At 43.5% G+C, this 15,508-nt stretch overlaps 1 protein-coding gene across 2 annotated transcripts in view; it reads right to left on the bottom strand.

Annotated features, from left to right (window-relative positions):
• Window positions 1-15,282, bottom strand: part of HECA (hdc homolog, cell cycle regulator) — a 48,103-nt gene extending 32,821 nt beyond the window's left edge. For both annotated transcript variants that reach the window (XM_080666746.1, XM_080666747.1), the window contains exon 1: window positions 14,901-15,282. In XM_080666746.1, coding sequence (XP_080522872.1) covers window positions 14,901-15,165 — 265 coding nt within the window. In that variant the 5' untranslated portion in view covers window positions 15,166-15,282. The remainder of the gene's footprint in view (window positions 1-14,900) is intronic.
• Between the last annotated feature and the right edge of the window lie 226 nt (window positions 15,283-15,508).

The following is a 15,508-nucleotide window of genomic DNA, read 5'->3' as shown; positions in this document are numbered from 1 at the left end:
AATCTCAGACATCTGAAAAAGCACAAGGGCTACCAAATCAACATGATGTATGGAGTGGGAATATACTCTTGTTTCAATTGAGTGCTATGTTCTCATTTTATTAACATACAACTGTAATTTCAATCCAAATGCCAGAATGAGAAAAACTAGAACTTTCTTATGACTCAGCATTTAAGTTTGCTATCAAAAGGAGGTCACGGGCAAATTAGCCTACAAGAGGCCTCCGTTTGCAGCTTGGTTGTTGAGAAGAAGTGATAAGGAAATAATGGGCCTTTATGTAAAAGTTTCAAAGTCCTTGGAACTGGCTGGAATAAAAACTTCAAGGGATTTTAGAAATGTACAGAAAGTGATAGGTGTTGAGAACTGAAGCTCGGCTGTCAATTGGTCAGTGGTGGTCAGGGAAGCTGAGGGTCAAGAGGTCAGAGAGGGTGGCAGGAGTTGTGAAAGTGCTTCTAAAATTAAATACAAAAAGGAAACAGATCCTCACAAGTGTAACAGCATTACTGTGCACTGATGCCCAAGGGAACGCAGTCACGAATGGTATGCCATGCCCAACCACTTTTCCTACAAGCAATTTCACAGACAACTTGCTACACTCTCCCCTATCTTCCTCTTGAAGTTCTCTCTCTATGGATGTTCTGTGATCATACAAAACTGTAACATTTCTAATGAATGAAAACACCTTAAACAGCAAAAAGACAAGCCATGAAATAGGGAAAAATGTACCTCAAAAAGAATCCTGAATATACAAAGACCGATGCAGATCAGTAAGAACCCAAATATCCCATTAGTGAAATGGGCAAAAAACACAAACAGAAAAAAATGCAAATGAGCAGTATACATAAAATCCAACAGATACAAATAAAATTAACAATGGGAGGGGGATTTTTTCATCCATCCAAAAATGGTTAAAATCCATGCTGAGGAATGTGAAGAAAGGAGCACTCCGTGTTGGGCCAGTGTTAGCATAAAGAGGTTAAACCAGGGGTGGGCAAACTTTTTGACTTGAGGGCCACAATGGGTTCTTAAACTGGACCGGAGGGCCGGAACAAAAGCATGGATGGAGTGTTTGTGTGAACTAATATAAATTCAAAGTAAAGGAGCGGAGGGGAGAGCAAGAGAACCCTCTGCTCTTTCAGCTCCGCGGGCCGGATAGAACAGCCGAACGGGCCAGATCCGGCCTGCGGGCCGTAGTTTGCCCACGGCTGGGTTAAACCCTTTCTGGAGAATGGGTTGGCCAGGTGCACCAAAGCCTGAAAAACCACAGGCCTTGTGATCAGTGATCCCACTTCGAGGACTTTAGCCTAATGAAGATAATCAGTTCTCACCTGTGAAATGTGACCCATTCAGAACAGAAAGTGCCCATTACAAGAGCAGAAGTCCTATCATGAGAAGGAATCAGATCATGAATATACAAGGTGTGGGCAAAGTGCTTCCTTGCTCAGGTGTTTTCTTGTTTTACAGATTTAAATTTCAGTTCAAGTGTCAAAATGATAAGCATGAGACCTTTTAAAAGTACTTTAAATGGCTCTATTGCTTCCTTGGTTGTTTTATACTGAATTTAAGTCCTCTACTTAAAAACTTCATATTTTATGCACATGTTCATGTCAGTCAAGATGAATCCAACATCAAAGAGGATCCAACTGTGGCATCGGGCCACATCTCCCTGATCCAATGTGCCTTCACTGCAGAAGAGGCGGCTGTCTCGGGAGCTTAGTGTCCTCGTCCTCAAACTTAGACTGCAGACTGCTAGGTGTCACACCTGGTCTTAGTAACCTCTCAATAAAGGACAATGGTAGTACCAGCATCGTTCCTATCACTGGGAACGGTCACTTCTCCTTTCTTTTGATTCTATGGGTTTTGAAGCGCCAACACACCTACCACCCAGGAATCTAACCTCTTTGGCTTCGGTACTGCAAAACCTCACCTGGACCTCTAAAACTGAAGGCCTGATAGAGTCGGAACAAATCACTATAGGGCTAACGTTACGGCAGTGTGTACGTGCTGCCGGATAAGAAGAGATCTGAGGAGCTGGAAACCAACTGGAAGAATTCTTGGAGTGCCTCATGTTAGGCGTGCACGTTCTTGCCTCTACCACTGGAGGACACTTCCTATTCTCAATGCCAGGCTCTCTCCATGGCTTCTGGCACGTTGTATGTGTTCATTAACAACCGTCACCAACCATCCCAGGCTCAGTCTCAGATTACAAACTGCACCTGCTGCCAATCAAAAATAGCCAGAACTTGCTTCTGTACATTCCCCAATTTGTTTCCATTTCTGCCCAGTCATTGAGTTTTGTCAGGCATAATAAGGAGAATGTCACTTTAATAAGAAATTGTGTTATAACAGAGTTCTACTAAAAATTATACTGAAATAATCATTACATTCAGGAGTGCTGATTTAGAAACCTAAAACAGATGGTGATTCAGTTTCAGCATCAATGTCAAAAGATTCTCCTGAGTGCTTTAACTTGAAGAGATATGAGGTAAGCATCAACAAACTTGGGCTTACCCTTAGGGCAAAATATACATTTTAAATTTAGCAAATATCTCCCTGACTCATATGAGCAATTTGATATCCTACTAACTTTTGTCTAAATTCATTCTCTTTATCAGCTTTATAAAGTCATATGCCTTAAGGCTCTCTATTCCTAATAAATTTCCAACAAAATGAAAAATAGAAATCCTGAACTATGATACTATCTTTTGCTATCTGACTATCTATAATTGCTATTATAGGGGTAACATGATTTGAGTTGCAATATATTTTGATGGGGTCCAGAGAATGCCACTGTGGCCTAAAAACTATTTTGAGCTGAAGGCATTTGAGTTCCTGAAATCTTCTATCTGCCCAAAAGAAAGGCCTCTCAAAAGAACTCAATTGTCATAAATCCCCTCCCTAGAAGCAACCAGGGAAGACAGACTCTCATCACCAGAGATAAGTCTCCACACCACACTGAAACGCACATAGTCACAAAACTGTCATATCTCCCAGCTATTCTCTTAGAACCATTTGTCTTTCCAAAAAGTTATTTGTTTTCCTAAAGGTGTCCTTTCTCTCCGTCTCCTTCTATTATGAGGTCATTTGTTTTCCCCTGTTAAGTGGCCTTCTCCCCTCCCCTCCTCCTATGGAGATGGTATATAAGCCGCAAATTCTAACCCCTAGCCCCTATGAGTCACATTTTTTTCTGTGATTAAATCTGACTTTTCTCTCTGCAATCTATCTTTTGTCAGTTTAATTTTCAGGCCTCCAAATACTGAACCTAAAAGGGTAGAGGATATCACATTAAGGAGAAACCATGATGGCAACATAGGTAAACACCTAAACTGGTGCCTTGCACAACAATTTCAAAACTACAACTAAAAGACAAAATGGACACCATTCAGAACCACAGGAAGGCTGGCTGAGTGGAAATTCTACAACTAGAAGGAAAGAGAAAAGCACACTGAGACTCAGGGGAGCTGCGGAAGGCAGAGATCCGGAGAAGCGCACGCGTGCGCAGAGAGGACTGACTGCTGAGTGCACGGCTGGCTTTCTCAAGTAGGAGGGAGACAGAAGCTCCCGACTGTGCTGAACTCCAGTTCCGGATGAGACTCTGGGAACCCAGACTCATTCAGGGGAATCTGGATTGTCAGGAAAAGAGAAAAGCACACGGAGACTCAGGGGAGCTGCAGAAGGCAGAGGTCTAGAGGCACGCGTGCGCAGAGAGGACTGACTGCTGAGTGCGCGGCTGGCTTTCTCAAGCGGGAGGGAGACAGAAGCTCCCGACTGTGCTGAACTCATTCCGGGTGAGACTCTGGGAACCCAGACTCATTTGGGGAGAAACTGGACTGTGTGGCACCGGGCAAAACTCGAGGGCGGCTTTCTCTCAGAGGTGCTTGCAGCGAATACCGAGGGACATTGAGACCCAGGGGCCTCATAGGGCAGGGCTGAAGAAAAGCCAAGGCTGTCTGCTCCGCCCTGAGACTCCGCCCCATCCAAGCTGAGCACAGAGGCTTTTGCAATTTTGCAAGTCTTGTCTCATAAGGCTGTCTCCAGCACAGAAGTTCTCCCAGCGCAGACACAGCTGATCCTCACAGCCAATTGGCCTGGAGGTCAATTCCTCTCAGTGATACCAACAACAATCAAGACTTAACTACAACAAGGCTGCAGACACAGTCCACAAAGGGGTGCACCAAGAGTGTCCACCTCAGATAACTGGGGAGGCTGAGCCACTGGGCCCTAGAGGACACCTAGCACACAAAGCTACTCTACCAACTCAGAGAAGCAGTGAACATGCGGAGACAAAGAAACAGGTCACAAATGAAAGAAATGGAGGAAAGCAAACGACTGGATATAGAGATCAAAACCAAGGTTATAAGGTTTTTCAAGAATTTTCTAGAAAAGGTCAATAAATTTAGCGAGACCCTCGAGGATATGAAAAAGGACCAACTAGAAATTAAACATACACTGACTAAAATAAAAAATATTATACAGAGCCGAAACCGGTTTGGCTCAGTGGATAGAGCGTCGGCCTGCGGACTGAAGGGTCCCGGGTTCGATTCTGGTCAAGGGCATGTAACTTGGTTGCGGGCACATCCCCAGCAGGAGGTGTGCAGGAGGCAGCCGATCGATGTTTCTCTCTCATCGATGTTTCTAACTCTCTATCCCTCTCCCTTCCTCTCTGTGAAATATCAATAAAATATATTAAAAAAAATAATAATAATAATAAAAATAAAAAATAAAAAATATTATACAGAGACCTAACAGCAGACTAGAGGAACGCAAGAATCAAGTCAAAGAGTTGAAATACAAAGAAGCAAAAAACACTCAACTGGAAAAGCAAAAAGAAAAAAGAATCCAAAAATTTGAAGATAGTGTAAGGAGCCTCTGGGACAACCTCAAGCGTACCAACATCAGAATTATGGGGGTGCCAGAAGAAGAGAGAGAGCAAGATACTGAAAACCTATTTGAAGAAATAATGTCTGAAAACTTCCCCCACCTGGTGAAAGAAATAGACCTACAAGTCCAGGAAGCGCACAGAACCCCAAACAAAAGGAATCCAAAGAGAACCACACCAAGACACATCATAATTAAAATGCCAAGAGCAAAAGACAAAGAGAGAATATTAAAAGCAGCAAGAGAAAAACAGTTAATTACCTACAAGGGAACACCCATACGATTGTCAGCTGATTTCTCAACAGAAACTATGCAGGCCAGACGGGAGTGGCAAGAAATATTCAAAGTGATGAATAGCAAGAACCTACAACCAAGATTACTCTACCCAGCCGAAACCGGTTTGGCTCAGTGGATAGAGCGTCGGCCTGCGGACTGAAGGATCCCGGGTTCGATTCCGGTCAAGGGCATGTACCTTGGTTGCAGGCATATCCCCAGTAGGGGGTGTGCAGGAGGCAGCTGATCGATGTTTCTCTCTCATCGATGTTTCTAGCTCTCTATCCCTCTCCCTTCCTCTCTGTGAAATATCAATAAATATATTAAAAAAAAAAAAGATTACTCTACCCAGCAAAGCTATCATTCAGAGTTGAAGGTCAGATAAAGAGCTTCACAGATAAGAAAAAGCTAAAGGAGTTCATCAACACCAAACCAGTATTATATGAAATGCTCAAAGGTACTCTTTAAGAGGAAGAAGAAGAAAAAGGTAAAGATAAAAATTATGAACAACAAATATATACTTATCAACAAGTGAATCTAAAAATCAAGTGAATAAAAAAATCTAATGGACAGAATAAACTGGTGAATATAATAGAATAAGGGGCATAGAAAGGGAGTGGACTGACAATTCTCGGGGGGAAAGGGGTGTGGGGGGTGCGGGAAGAGACTGGACAAAGGTCGTACACCTATGGATGAGGACAGTGGGAGGGAGGTAAGGGCAGAGGGTGGGGTGGGAACCAGGTGAAGGGGAGCTATGGGAGGAAAAAAGAGGAACAATTGTAATAATCTGAAAAATAAAGATTTATTAAATTTTAAAAAATAAATAATAAAATTAAATTAAAAAAATAAAAGGGTAGAGAAAAAGTTTTTCTTCTCTGACAATTTAAATCTGTGAAATACACTGTATTATGAGTATGTATGAGAACGATACTAACTTTCTTATTGATTACAGTCTAAACAATTACATGATTAACATTTAACACTTCCTCTTTATGTCTTCCTCTTTTCTCCCTTTACTTTAAACTTCCTCCTAATCTTTCTTGTTTCTAACTTTAATTTCTACAACTCTTTTCAAATATTATCCTCATAAGTATAATTTGGCAGAAATAATTTGTTTTCCCTTTCTACTTCTGATAAATCAGAACATATAATTATTAAGTAATACAAATGCTACTCACTTTTTGTCAGTTTATAAAAACCTCTCAAGTACAATCAAGCTAAAACATAATGTTGATTAAATAAAGCAAGTTGCTATTTCACCAATTACTGAAAACTGGAAGCGTTCTGAAACACAGAATTAAAACACACATACAGTCACTTTGTACAAAACAACATCCCCCCACCTCATAAGAGTTTATTGTTTTAAAACTGATTTGATGATGATAAAAGCAAAATGACAAACCAAGATAATTAGTCCAACCTGGCACAGAGATATACACTTTGTACCAAAGTATGAAAAATAAACCACAGGGACAGCCCTACTCGCCCCCAGAGAAAAGCCTTTCTGTGCTCCTATGGCCCCAACCCCTCCCTTGGCATTTGGTTCTCTGAAGTTAACCTCAATTAGCTAACCTCCTATGGCTCGGAAGCACCGGGATGCTGGTGCCCACAATTAAGACACATTTTGCACACAGCAGCCTTGGGAGACACTATCACCCTGCTGTGCAAAAACAGCAGATGTGCAGCCTGCCTACTGCTTTACTGAAAAACCACAATCAAGGGTCCACGGCAGGCTGGACTGCCGATCCTTGGCTAGCTTGCCAACAATCTTACATTTATTTCCTTTTGCGGATTCTACTGACCTTGTCCCTGCTGACATACCTCAGGGGTAGTTCTGCACTGGCTACAGAACATCCAGATTTGACTGCCTGGCTCCCTCCATTTCCATCCTCGGGTCCTACCTTGAACCAGCCACAAACTCCTGGCAGCAACCAGAACTCAAAGCTCTTTCCCATCTCCCTCTGATTGAAATATCCTTCCTCTGTTTTCAGAGCTAACTGCTTCTCTTCCTGCAAGACTCAGCTCAACTGTCCCTCTGCCAGGAAACAAATTATTTTTCCCACTGGGCACCCATACCACATTATTGTGGCTCCGGTGTTTACATACATGTCTCTATCCCAGCTTCACCAAGAGCCTGTGGGGGGTGCAGATTCTGATACTCACAAGTACAATTCAACATTATCCTTCCAGTCATAAAAGATAGTAAGCACATAATAAATGTTTAGTAAGTGGATGAGTGTATAGATGAACAAAACAATGAATAAGCAAAACAAATGAACAAGTAAATTAGTGAATGAATTATTCTAACTGTTGCTGGAGAAGAGAGGGCATTATTAAGCTCTGGCGGATCCCTAAAGAACACACAGAGCTCCTTAACTCCTTTCAGCTGCTTTTCAACTCCACATGCTCATTTCGCTTCTCCACATCTTCACACTTAACACAATCCCCCACATTTAATCCAGTATTTTACCACCTCAGAAGATCCTGCCTTTATTTCATAGCTGCCCTTGTGCAGTACCTACTTGCACTTGTTGCTATAAAGGCTCCCAACGATGCCATGTAATTACCTACTTGCACTTGTTGCTATAAAGGCTCCCAACAATGCCAAAAACCCCAGGCCCAGTTCTTTTGTCCTTGTAATCCCAGAGCCTAACACGTGCCTGACAAATAGCAGGCATTCACCATATACATGATGGATAAGTGACTGAAGGAAGAAATGAAAATGTAACAATTCTCACACTTTGCGTTTTACTTTTTCTTTTCTTTTTTAACTAACTAATCTGATTTTTCCAGGTAAACTATGATCAGAGAAAGATAGTGAGGAAAGAACAGATCATTTATAGTTAAATCAGTACTTGAATAAAAACCTGTATACACAGTCCTTTTCTCTAATAGTCACAGATCCTTCACCACCACCTTATTGTCTCAGTGTCGGTTCTCAAGAGCATCACAGTTTAACAGCTTTTGTTATTAAATAAGGTTGAAGAAAATCATAAAATTTATAAAGCTATTGTTGACAGTAACCATATTTTTCAGGCCCTGTGCCAACATTTTTCACATATATTTTTCTTAATCTTCAAAAGCACTCCAAAAGGCTGCATTTGAAAATGAAACTTCCCTCAAAGTAACATTGCTAGTAAGTTGTAGCACTTATAAATAAGGTTTACACCCAGGTCAGTTCAAGACACATGCTTTTTGAGTAAAACTTTAAAAATGCTCAGCCTTACTTCTGAAGATTAGAATAATGGTACGAAAAGGACTTCAGAGCCTATGCTTTTATCTTCACTAAGACCACCAGCTAAAATATCATTCAGCATTATTAAATATTCTGTTGAATCTGTTAACCACCAAATCACTAAAGAGCACATAAGTCCCCAGCAGAAATCAATAAAGGCTTGGAAAATCCCCCTAAGTGTGGCAGCAGCTGCTCCAGGCTGTGGGTCCAATGAGGCCCGCCTATTGCTGAGACATTTTGGGGTACTAGCAATTCTCCAGCATGCCTTTAAAACAGTAAGAACCAGGGATTAGCGAGGCCATAAGCAAAGGGCACTCTGACCACAGCAGGGTCAAACTGGTACAACCTTTCTATAGGGCAATCTGTTAGCATGTATTAAAAGTCATAATAATATGCATATCCTTTGACATAGCAAGTCCACAGGTAAGAATTTATCCTAAGAAAGTAATTGGATAATGCCCAGAGATCAAACAATAGCAGAACCTAAAGATCAAACAATAGCAGAATGATCAAATGCAGACATATGATGACACATTATGTACCTTGGTTGTAGGCTCCATCGGGGTAAGTGCGAGAGGCAACCAATCAATGTGCTTCTCTCACATCGATGTTTCTCTCTCTGTGTCTCTTCCCCTCCCTTCCACTCGCTCTAAAAATCAATGAAAAAATATCCTTGGGTGAGGATTAACAAGAAAAAAAAGTGGTGACACACCAGTAAATTTCTGGCTCTGCTGAAATGCCCACAAAATATTGTATGTGTGAAAAGCAGATTATCATATATAATAAAAGCCCAGTGACCGAACAGCAAAATGACCAGAACCACCGGTCGACCAGTCACTATGACACACACTGACCAGCAGGAGGCAGACGCTCAATGCAGGAGCTGCCCCCTGGTGGTCAGTGCGCTCCCACAGTGGGAGCACCGCTCAGCTGACCATGCACTGGTGGGGGGCGTCCCCACAGGCCACGCCCCCCACCAGTGCATGAGTCCCGTGCACCAGGCCTCTAGTAAAATATATGATCCTCTTTTTTCAAAAACTGTCTGTAAGAACAAAAATTTTAAGGCTACAAGAATATATATCAAAACGTTAACAATAGTGATCTAACTGGTGGGATTATGTATTTGACTAGAAAGTAAAAAAGAACTTTGCCTATCCTCTTTATTTTTTTTTAATTTTCTTCCATAATGCCCATTTTATGATAAAATAATGAAATGACAAAAATACCTTTAATTGAATCAATCCCTTAAAAATATTAAAAAGTTGCTGATCAAAATCAATCAGGACAGTTTTATTCCCCTAAAATTTTCCTTTTGGTACCTTTAAGTCCTTTAAATTGCTCAGAGGAGGATTAAGCTGCAGAGAGTTCCCAGTTTTATCTCCTGTTTTCAGTTTTTTTACAGATAATATATAATCTTGGACTTGAAGGAAAGCTAACATCAAAGGTTTAGTTTCTAGAATTTAAGCTCAGATCCTGCAACAAGTAAAGAGAGAAAGAGTAAGGACTATGCATGAAACACAGTTAACAGAGCACAGAATGGTTCTTACTGTAATCAACAAAGGGCACAAGATGAATCTTTGATGAATTAGGCAATATTTTCTACCAATGCCCATTACAAAGGTGGATTTCAAAGACAAGATCTAAAAGTAGCAGATATTTTTAAGATCCAACAAAAGTAATTTCCAGATAAGGCAAGAAAATGTCTTCCAAGACCACAATGGTGATCTACATACTTTACACCCTCGATAAATATTCCTTGATTAGAAAATAAACAGAAAGCAAACACTCTTCATTTTCCTTTCAATAGATATAGGCCTAAGTAGGCCAAAAACACAAATATTGTCTGTAGGGAACAGGTGGTGCTCTAAAAATCTACTTGTAAACAGATATATGGAATTCAGAACACTTATTCCCATCAGAACAATGTTATGATGGTTGGTAACTCCCAACCTGGCCCCTGAAGCCTATTTAGTGGAGAGAACCACCCACACCTGTGTTTCAGGTGAATGGCGCTAAGTGAGGAAACCCATAATGCTAGGGGAGTAAGAGAGGCTCTCCTTCACTTGGAACCAAAGGCTCTCAATTCAGTCCCTCTACACAGAGGCTCTCCAGCTAAGAGACCTCTTCAGGTCAGACCCTCTTCCCTGGGGCTGCCCAGGTCCAAATAACCAGTCAGTAGGGGAGGGGAGGTTTAAAGGCCCTGCCCCCATGCCGCCAGGTTAGATAACTCTGCAGGGCCATCCAGCTCCAGAGCTCCATTATCACTGCATCACAGTTCAACTCCTCCCCCTGCCCTGCTCCCCTCACTCCGCCATGAGCAGCCACAAGAAACCTCCTGCATGTCAATCTCCATCTCAGAGACTATTTCCAGGACGTAAGACAAACAGCTAACATTTAGTAAGCTCATTTTATAACTCAGACACTGTTTATAGACATACATACTTATATGTAGTATGTAATATGTATTACGTATATAATAGGTAAATACAGATAGGTATCTTACTGTATAAGTATGGATAGGTACTATAATCCCAGTTTAAATATGCAGAAACTGAGGCTCACAGAAGTCAAATGACTTATTCTAGACCACGTGGTAAGTAATTTGAGGAGCCGGGATGTGAATCTAGGTCTACCCAATACAAAGCCAATCACTATATAAACTAATTCCATTTCCTAGAAAAAGTGGTTAAATGAGTGGAGGCAGACTCAGCAGGCCAGGGGTTATGGTGGCAGTCAGGAGTGAGTGGTAAACCATGGCCATTCAGAAAATAGAAACTTCTAAAAGGACTTGGTATCCAGGCCCACTGAAAATGGGATATTATGATCAAGGGTTTATATAATTTTAGGCCTGAAGCAATAAATAAATAAATAAATAAAAATGGAGGTCTAATGCAGGGGTGGGCAAACTTTTTGACTCGAGGGCCACAATGGGTTCTTAAACTGGACCGGAGGGCCGGAACAAAAGCATAGATGGAGTGTTTGTGTGAACTAATATAAATTCAAAGTAAAGGAGCGGAGGGGAGAGCAAGAGAACCGGATAGAACAGCCGGATCCGGCCCGCGGGCCGTAGTTTGCCCACGGCTGATGGAACTATAATTCCAGAATGAAACTGCACTGTCATAATCAACTGTGTGATTACTACATCCTAAAAATGATGATTGGCAAATCTTGTCCATCTATAATCAAAGTATGTGCAGACAGATGTTTACTATGTAGAAGGATAGTGCTTCCACATCTTTTACTACAATCCCTGCAAAAAGCTTCATAAACATAAATGAACAGTATCTAAAAATGTACTAATAGCCCTGGCCTATATGGCTCAGTTGGTTGAAATGTTGCTCAGTACACCAAAGGGTTGAGGGTTCAATTCCCTGTTAGGGCACATACCCAGGTTGTAGGCTCTATCCCCAGTTGGGGTGCATATGGAAGGCAACTGATGTTTCTCTCTCATATCAACGTTCTCTCTCTCTCCCTTTTTCTCCTTCTGAAATCAATGAAAACATATCATCCCGTGAGGATTAAAATAAATAAATATACAAATGTATTAATAAATTTCTTATTGGGATACAAAATCTTTACTATTAATATTCAACTTACCCAAGATGGAAAATTGCAGCAGTTCAACTTCTTCAACTACAACCAGACCAAACTTCCCTAAGCTTTCCCTAGCTAATAATCTGCTTTTCTAGGATAAGTAGTTATTTATACCTACTGACAAACAGTGAGTAACTAATATTACCCTGCCCTGGTGGCCACACTGCCCAAGAAGACATGAAACCATTCCATAAACTCTAAACAACTACAAATAAATATTATTAACTTCTAGTGAAGTCATTAAGTTTGTATGCTTGCAATACAGATCACAACTGACTCAAACAGTGAGACTTAACCTTCTAAAGTTTAATAGACTGTAGATTTACTACATTCTTGGAAAAATTGTTTGATTTGTAATATTCATAATCACAAAATCTAATATAAATCACAGTTAAGTAAAAAAAATTGATACTTAGAAATTCCATAATAGTCCCATTAGCCCGGCTAGTATTGCTCAGTGGTTGAGCATCAACCTATGAACCAGGAGGTCATGCTCCAATTCCCTGTCAGGGCACAGGCACAGGTTGCCAGCTCCATCCCCAGTGGGGGAGCTGTCGATCAATGAATGATTCTTGCTCTCTTCCTTCCTCTCTGAGATCAATAAAAATATATCTTTTTAAAAATAGTCCCATTAATATCATTTTAAAAAATCAAAATAATTGGGCCTTATCAGTTGATTTTGAGAGTTGGCACATACCTTTGCCCCTTCCTTAAAAAATTCACCAATGCTACTTCTCCCACCCCTACTTTGTAATGCACAACTTTAAATGGTAAAATGAAAAGCATCTGCAATTTCCTTATTTATCCATTTTGCACGCAGGTCTCAGCATCCAAGTTCAGTTATTATCAACTTCAGTAAGAGTTCTTCAAATGAAAGTGGATCATTCACTGAGATCTCACACCATGTCAGCCCCAAGAATCTGGCATCATAAAATTCTGCTTACAGTTCTAATACAAGTTGTTTGTAGTTTCTCTAACCCTGATTGTGGCAATGTTTAGCCCATTTCTTCCCTTTTCCCCCCTAATCAATTAATAAAACAAGTTCCAAATCAAAAATATGTATCTTCGCATAGATATATACAGAACTGCTAAATATACCTGCTTCTGCCATTTCAGAGGAGAGTTAATAGGGACATCACAAGCAGATTGTTTACAAATGAGGAGACACCACCAGCCTAAGAACAAAATTTCCTCACACCACCACAAAGTGGTCTAAATCTTTTGGACAAAGAAGAAAGGGAAATAGCTAATTTGAAGCTTCCAAAAAGACAAAAACAGCAAAAAGACAAGCCACAACCACCCCCAGAATAGGAATGCAAGCTCCATGAGGACCAGGAGGCCCTCTCCTTTGATTACCACTATCTCCTTTAATACTTACAGGGTACTTGTAACTGCAAGGGCTTAGTATTTTTTGAATGAATGAATGACTGCGATCATTGTTTATCAATTACTTTTCTTGAGGAACTTTACTAAAGCTCTTACCAAAGTAAGAAGCCTTTAAAACGACAAGAACTAGGGGTGGGGTGGGGTGGAGAAAGGACACTTTGAGCCTCACAATAAGCCTCTGAGGGGGACAATATAATCAGTATACTTCTTTTTTTAATTTTATAGGCAAGGAAATTGAGGTTCAGAAAGACTGACCTTCCCAAGATGACAAAGTTATAAATGGCTGAGCCAGGAGTCTGTCTTCCTCCCCCTCTGTCACATCAAAACCAAAATGAAGTTTAGAGCCAGGAAAACAACAGGACATGGAGAAGACAGTCTGGCCAAATGCTGTCGTATCTAAACATTCACATATGTGGTTAAATTTGGGAAACTTCCTATGTCCATATTGCAGAGACACAGCCAATGAGGCCTACTGTTCTGTTCCTAACCCGCCACACGTCACTGTGGGTTTCTTCTAAGTGCAGGTGCCCCGTTTTAAAAAAAAGTGACTGATGTACATAAGGAATGGATTCAAAAACTGAAAGCTACAAGTTAAAAGCCAGACATAAAGATCTTAATCTTCTTCCATTACAAGCCACCTATATTCCCTTCCCCGAAAATCTGGCTGACCACAGGCATTCAAAGGAACTGTCCAAGTAAGTGAAGTGCTCGCACCCTCCGGCAAAACCTTGTCTGTGCAGTGACATCAGCAATCCTGTCACATCTTCACTGTTCTGTATGGGCCCCCCAAAGGTGCACTCAGGCACTACCGAAGAGTATCAGGCTTCCTTCTAAACACGTGAAGCAGAATTAAATACATAGTGGGTATTTTTTTTAACTCCGGGCTGAGAACGGAAGTCAAGTTCAGATTCTCTTCCTTCCTCAAGCGAGCAACAGGATTAAAGAGCACCCCGCCCCCCCCCCGCCACACACACACACACACACACACACACACACACACACACAGTAAAAATGTCTCTGTGGCCGCTTCACCTGTGGCCATCGACACAGCCAGCCCGGATTTGCTGAGATTTAAGGCTCTTCACTCGGGCGGGGGTGAGGGGAGCGCGGGGAAGAATGAACTGGTGCCTAAGTTTTCAATCGGATCATTCTTCTCAACTTGGGCAGCTCTTCCCCCTCCCGCTCTCCCTCCGGCCCCGGCGCACACACTAGGCTTTGCCAGCGCGGGCACCACGAGCAGGGCCCGAGGGTAGCGCTGCCGCAGACGGGCACCCGGGCGCCCCACGTAGTCCGGGGCGCCGGCTGCCAGGGCGCGCGACCGGTGCGCGGCGCGGACGGCGAGCCGGGGCCGCAGATCCGTTGCCGCCGTCAGGCGTGGGGTCCGGGCAGGGGCAGCCGCGGCGGGGCGGAGGGGCGGGGTGTGCACTTCCTGACTCTCGCATTGTCCACGCATCGCCCGCGCCACCCGCGGCCCCGCCACCGCGCCGTCCCCGTCGGGGAGGAAGTTGGCGCCCGCCCCGTCGCCCCGTCTTACCGTTCTTACAGTCGCCCGCGGCTGCAGCTCCCGCGGCGGCGGCGTTGGCGGCGCCAGTCCCCGCGCCTCCGGTGCCCGCCGTGCCTCCGGTGCCCGGTGAGCCCGCCGCCGCCGCTCCGCAGCCCGCCGCCGCCAGGGCCCCCCCGGCCGCCGCGCCCGCCGCGCCCGCCGCTGCCAGGGCTCCGGCTCCATTTTCCTGCTCGTCCCCGCTGCTGTTGGCGCGTTTGTTTTTGCGTCCGCCTTTACTGTTTTTGGGGTTGGGCATCTCGGGAACGTCCAGGTGCCCGGTGCCAGCGAAGAAGGCTCCCCGCAGCGCGGCCGCTCGGGACCCAGAGCGCTGACGGCTCCGGCACGGAGAGAATGGAGGGCGCGGGCCGGCGGCTCCTCCGGCACCCGTCTAACCGCACGGCCCGCGCCGCGCCATCCCTCCGCCGCGCCCTGCCCGGCTTCCAGGAGCCGGCGCGCGGCACGAAGGCTCGCAGCCGCGCGGGCGCCGCGGGTTCGGGGCACGAGCGAGACGCTCGGGGGCAGGAGGGAAAAGGCGGGTCTCCGGCTTGTTTTGATTCGGCTTCGCTGACACGCTCTGGCCCCGCCCCTCCCGTGACGTC

Source organism: Plecotus auritus, assembly GCF_963455305.1.
Source record: "Plecotus auritus genome assembly, chromosome: 4".
Lineage (NCBI taxonomy): Eukaryota > Metazoa > Chordata > Mammalia > Chiroptera > Vespertilionidae > Plecotus > Plecotus auritus.
This window is presented reverse-complemented; position numbering and strand designations above follow the sequence as displayed.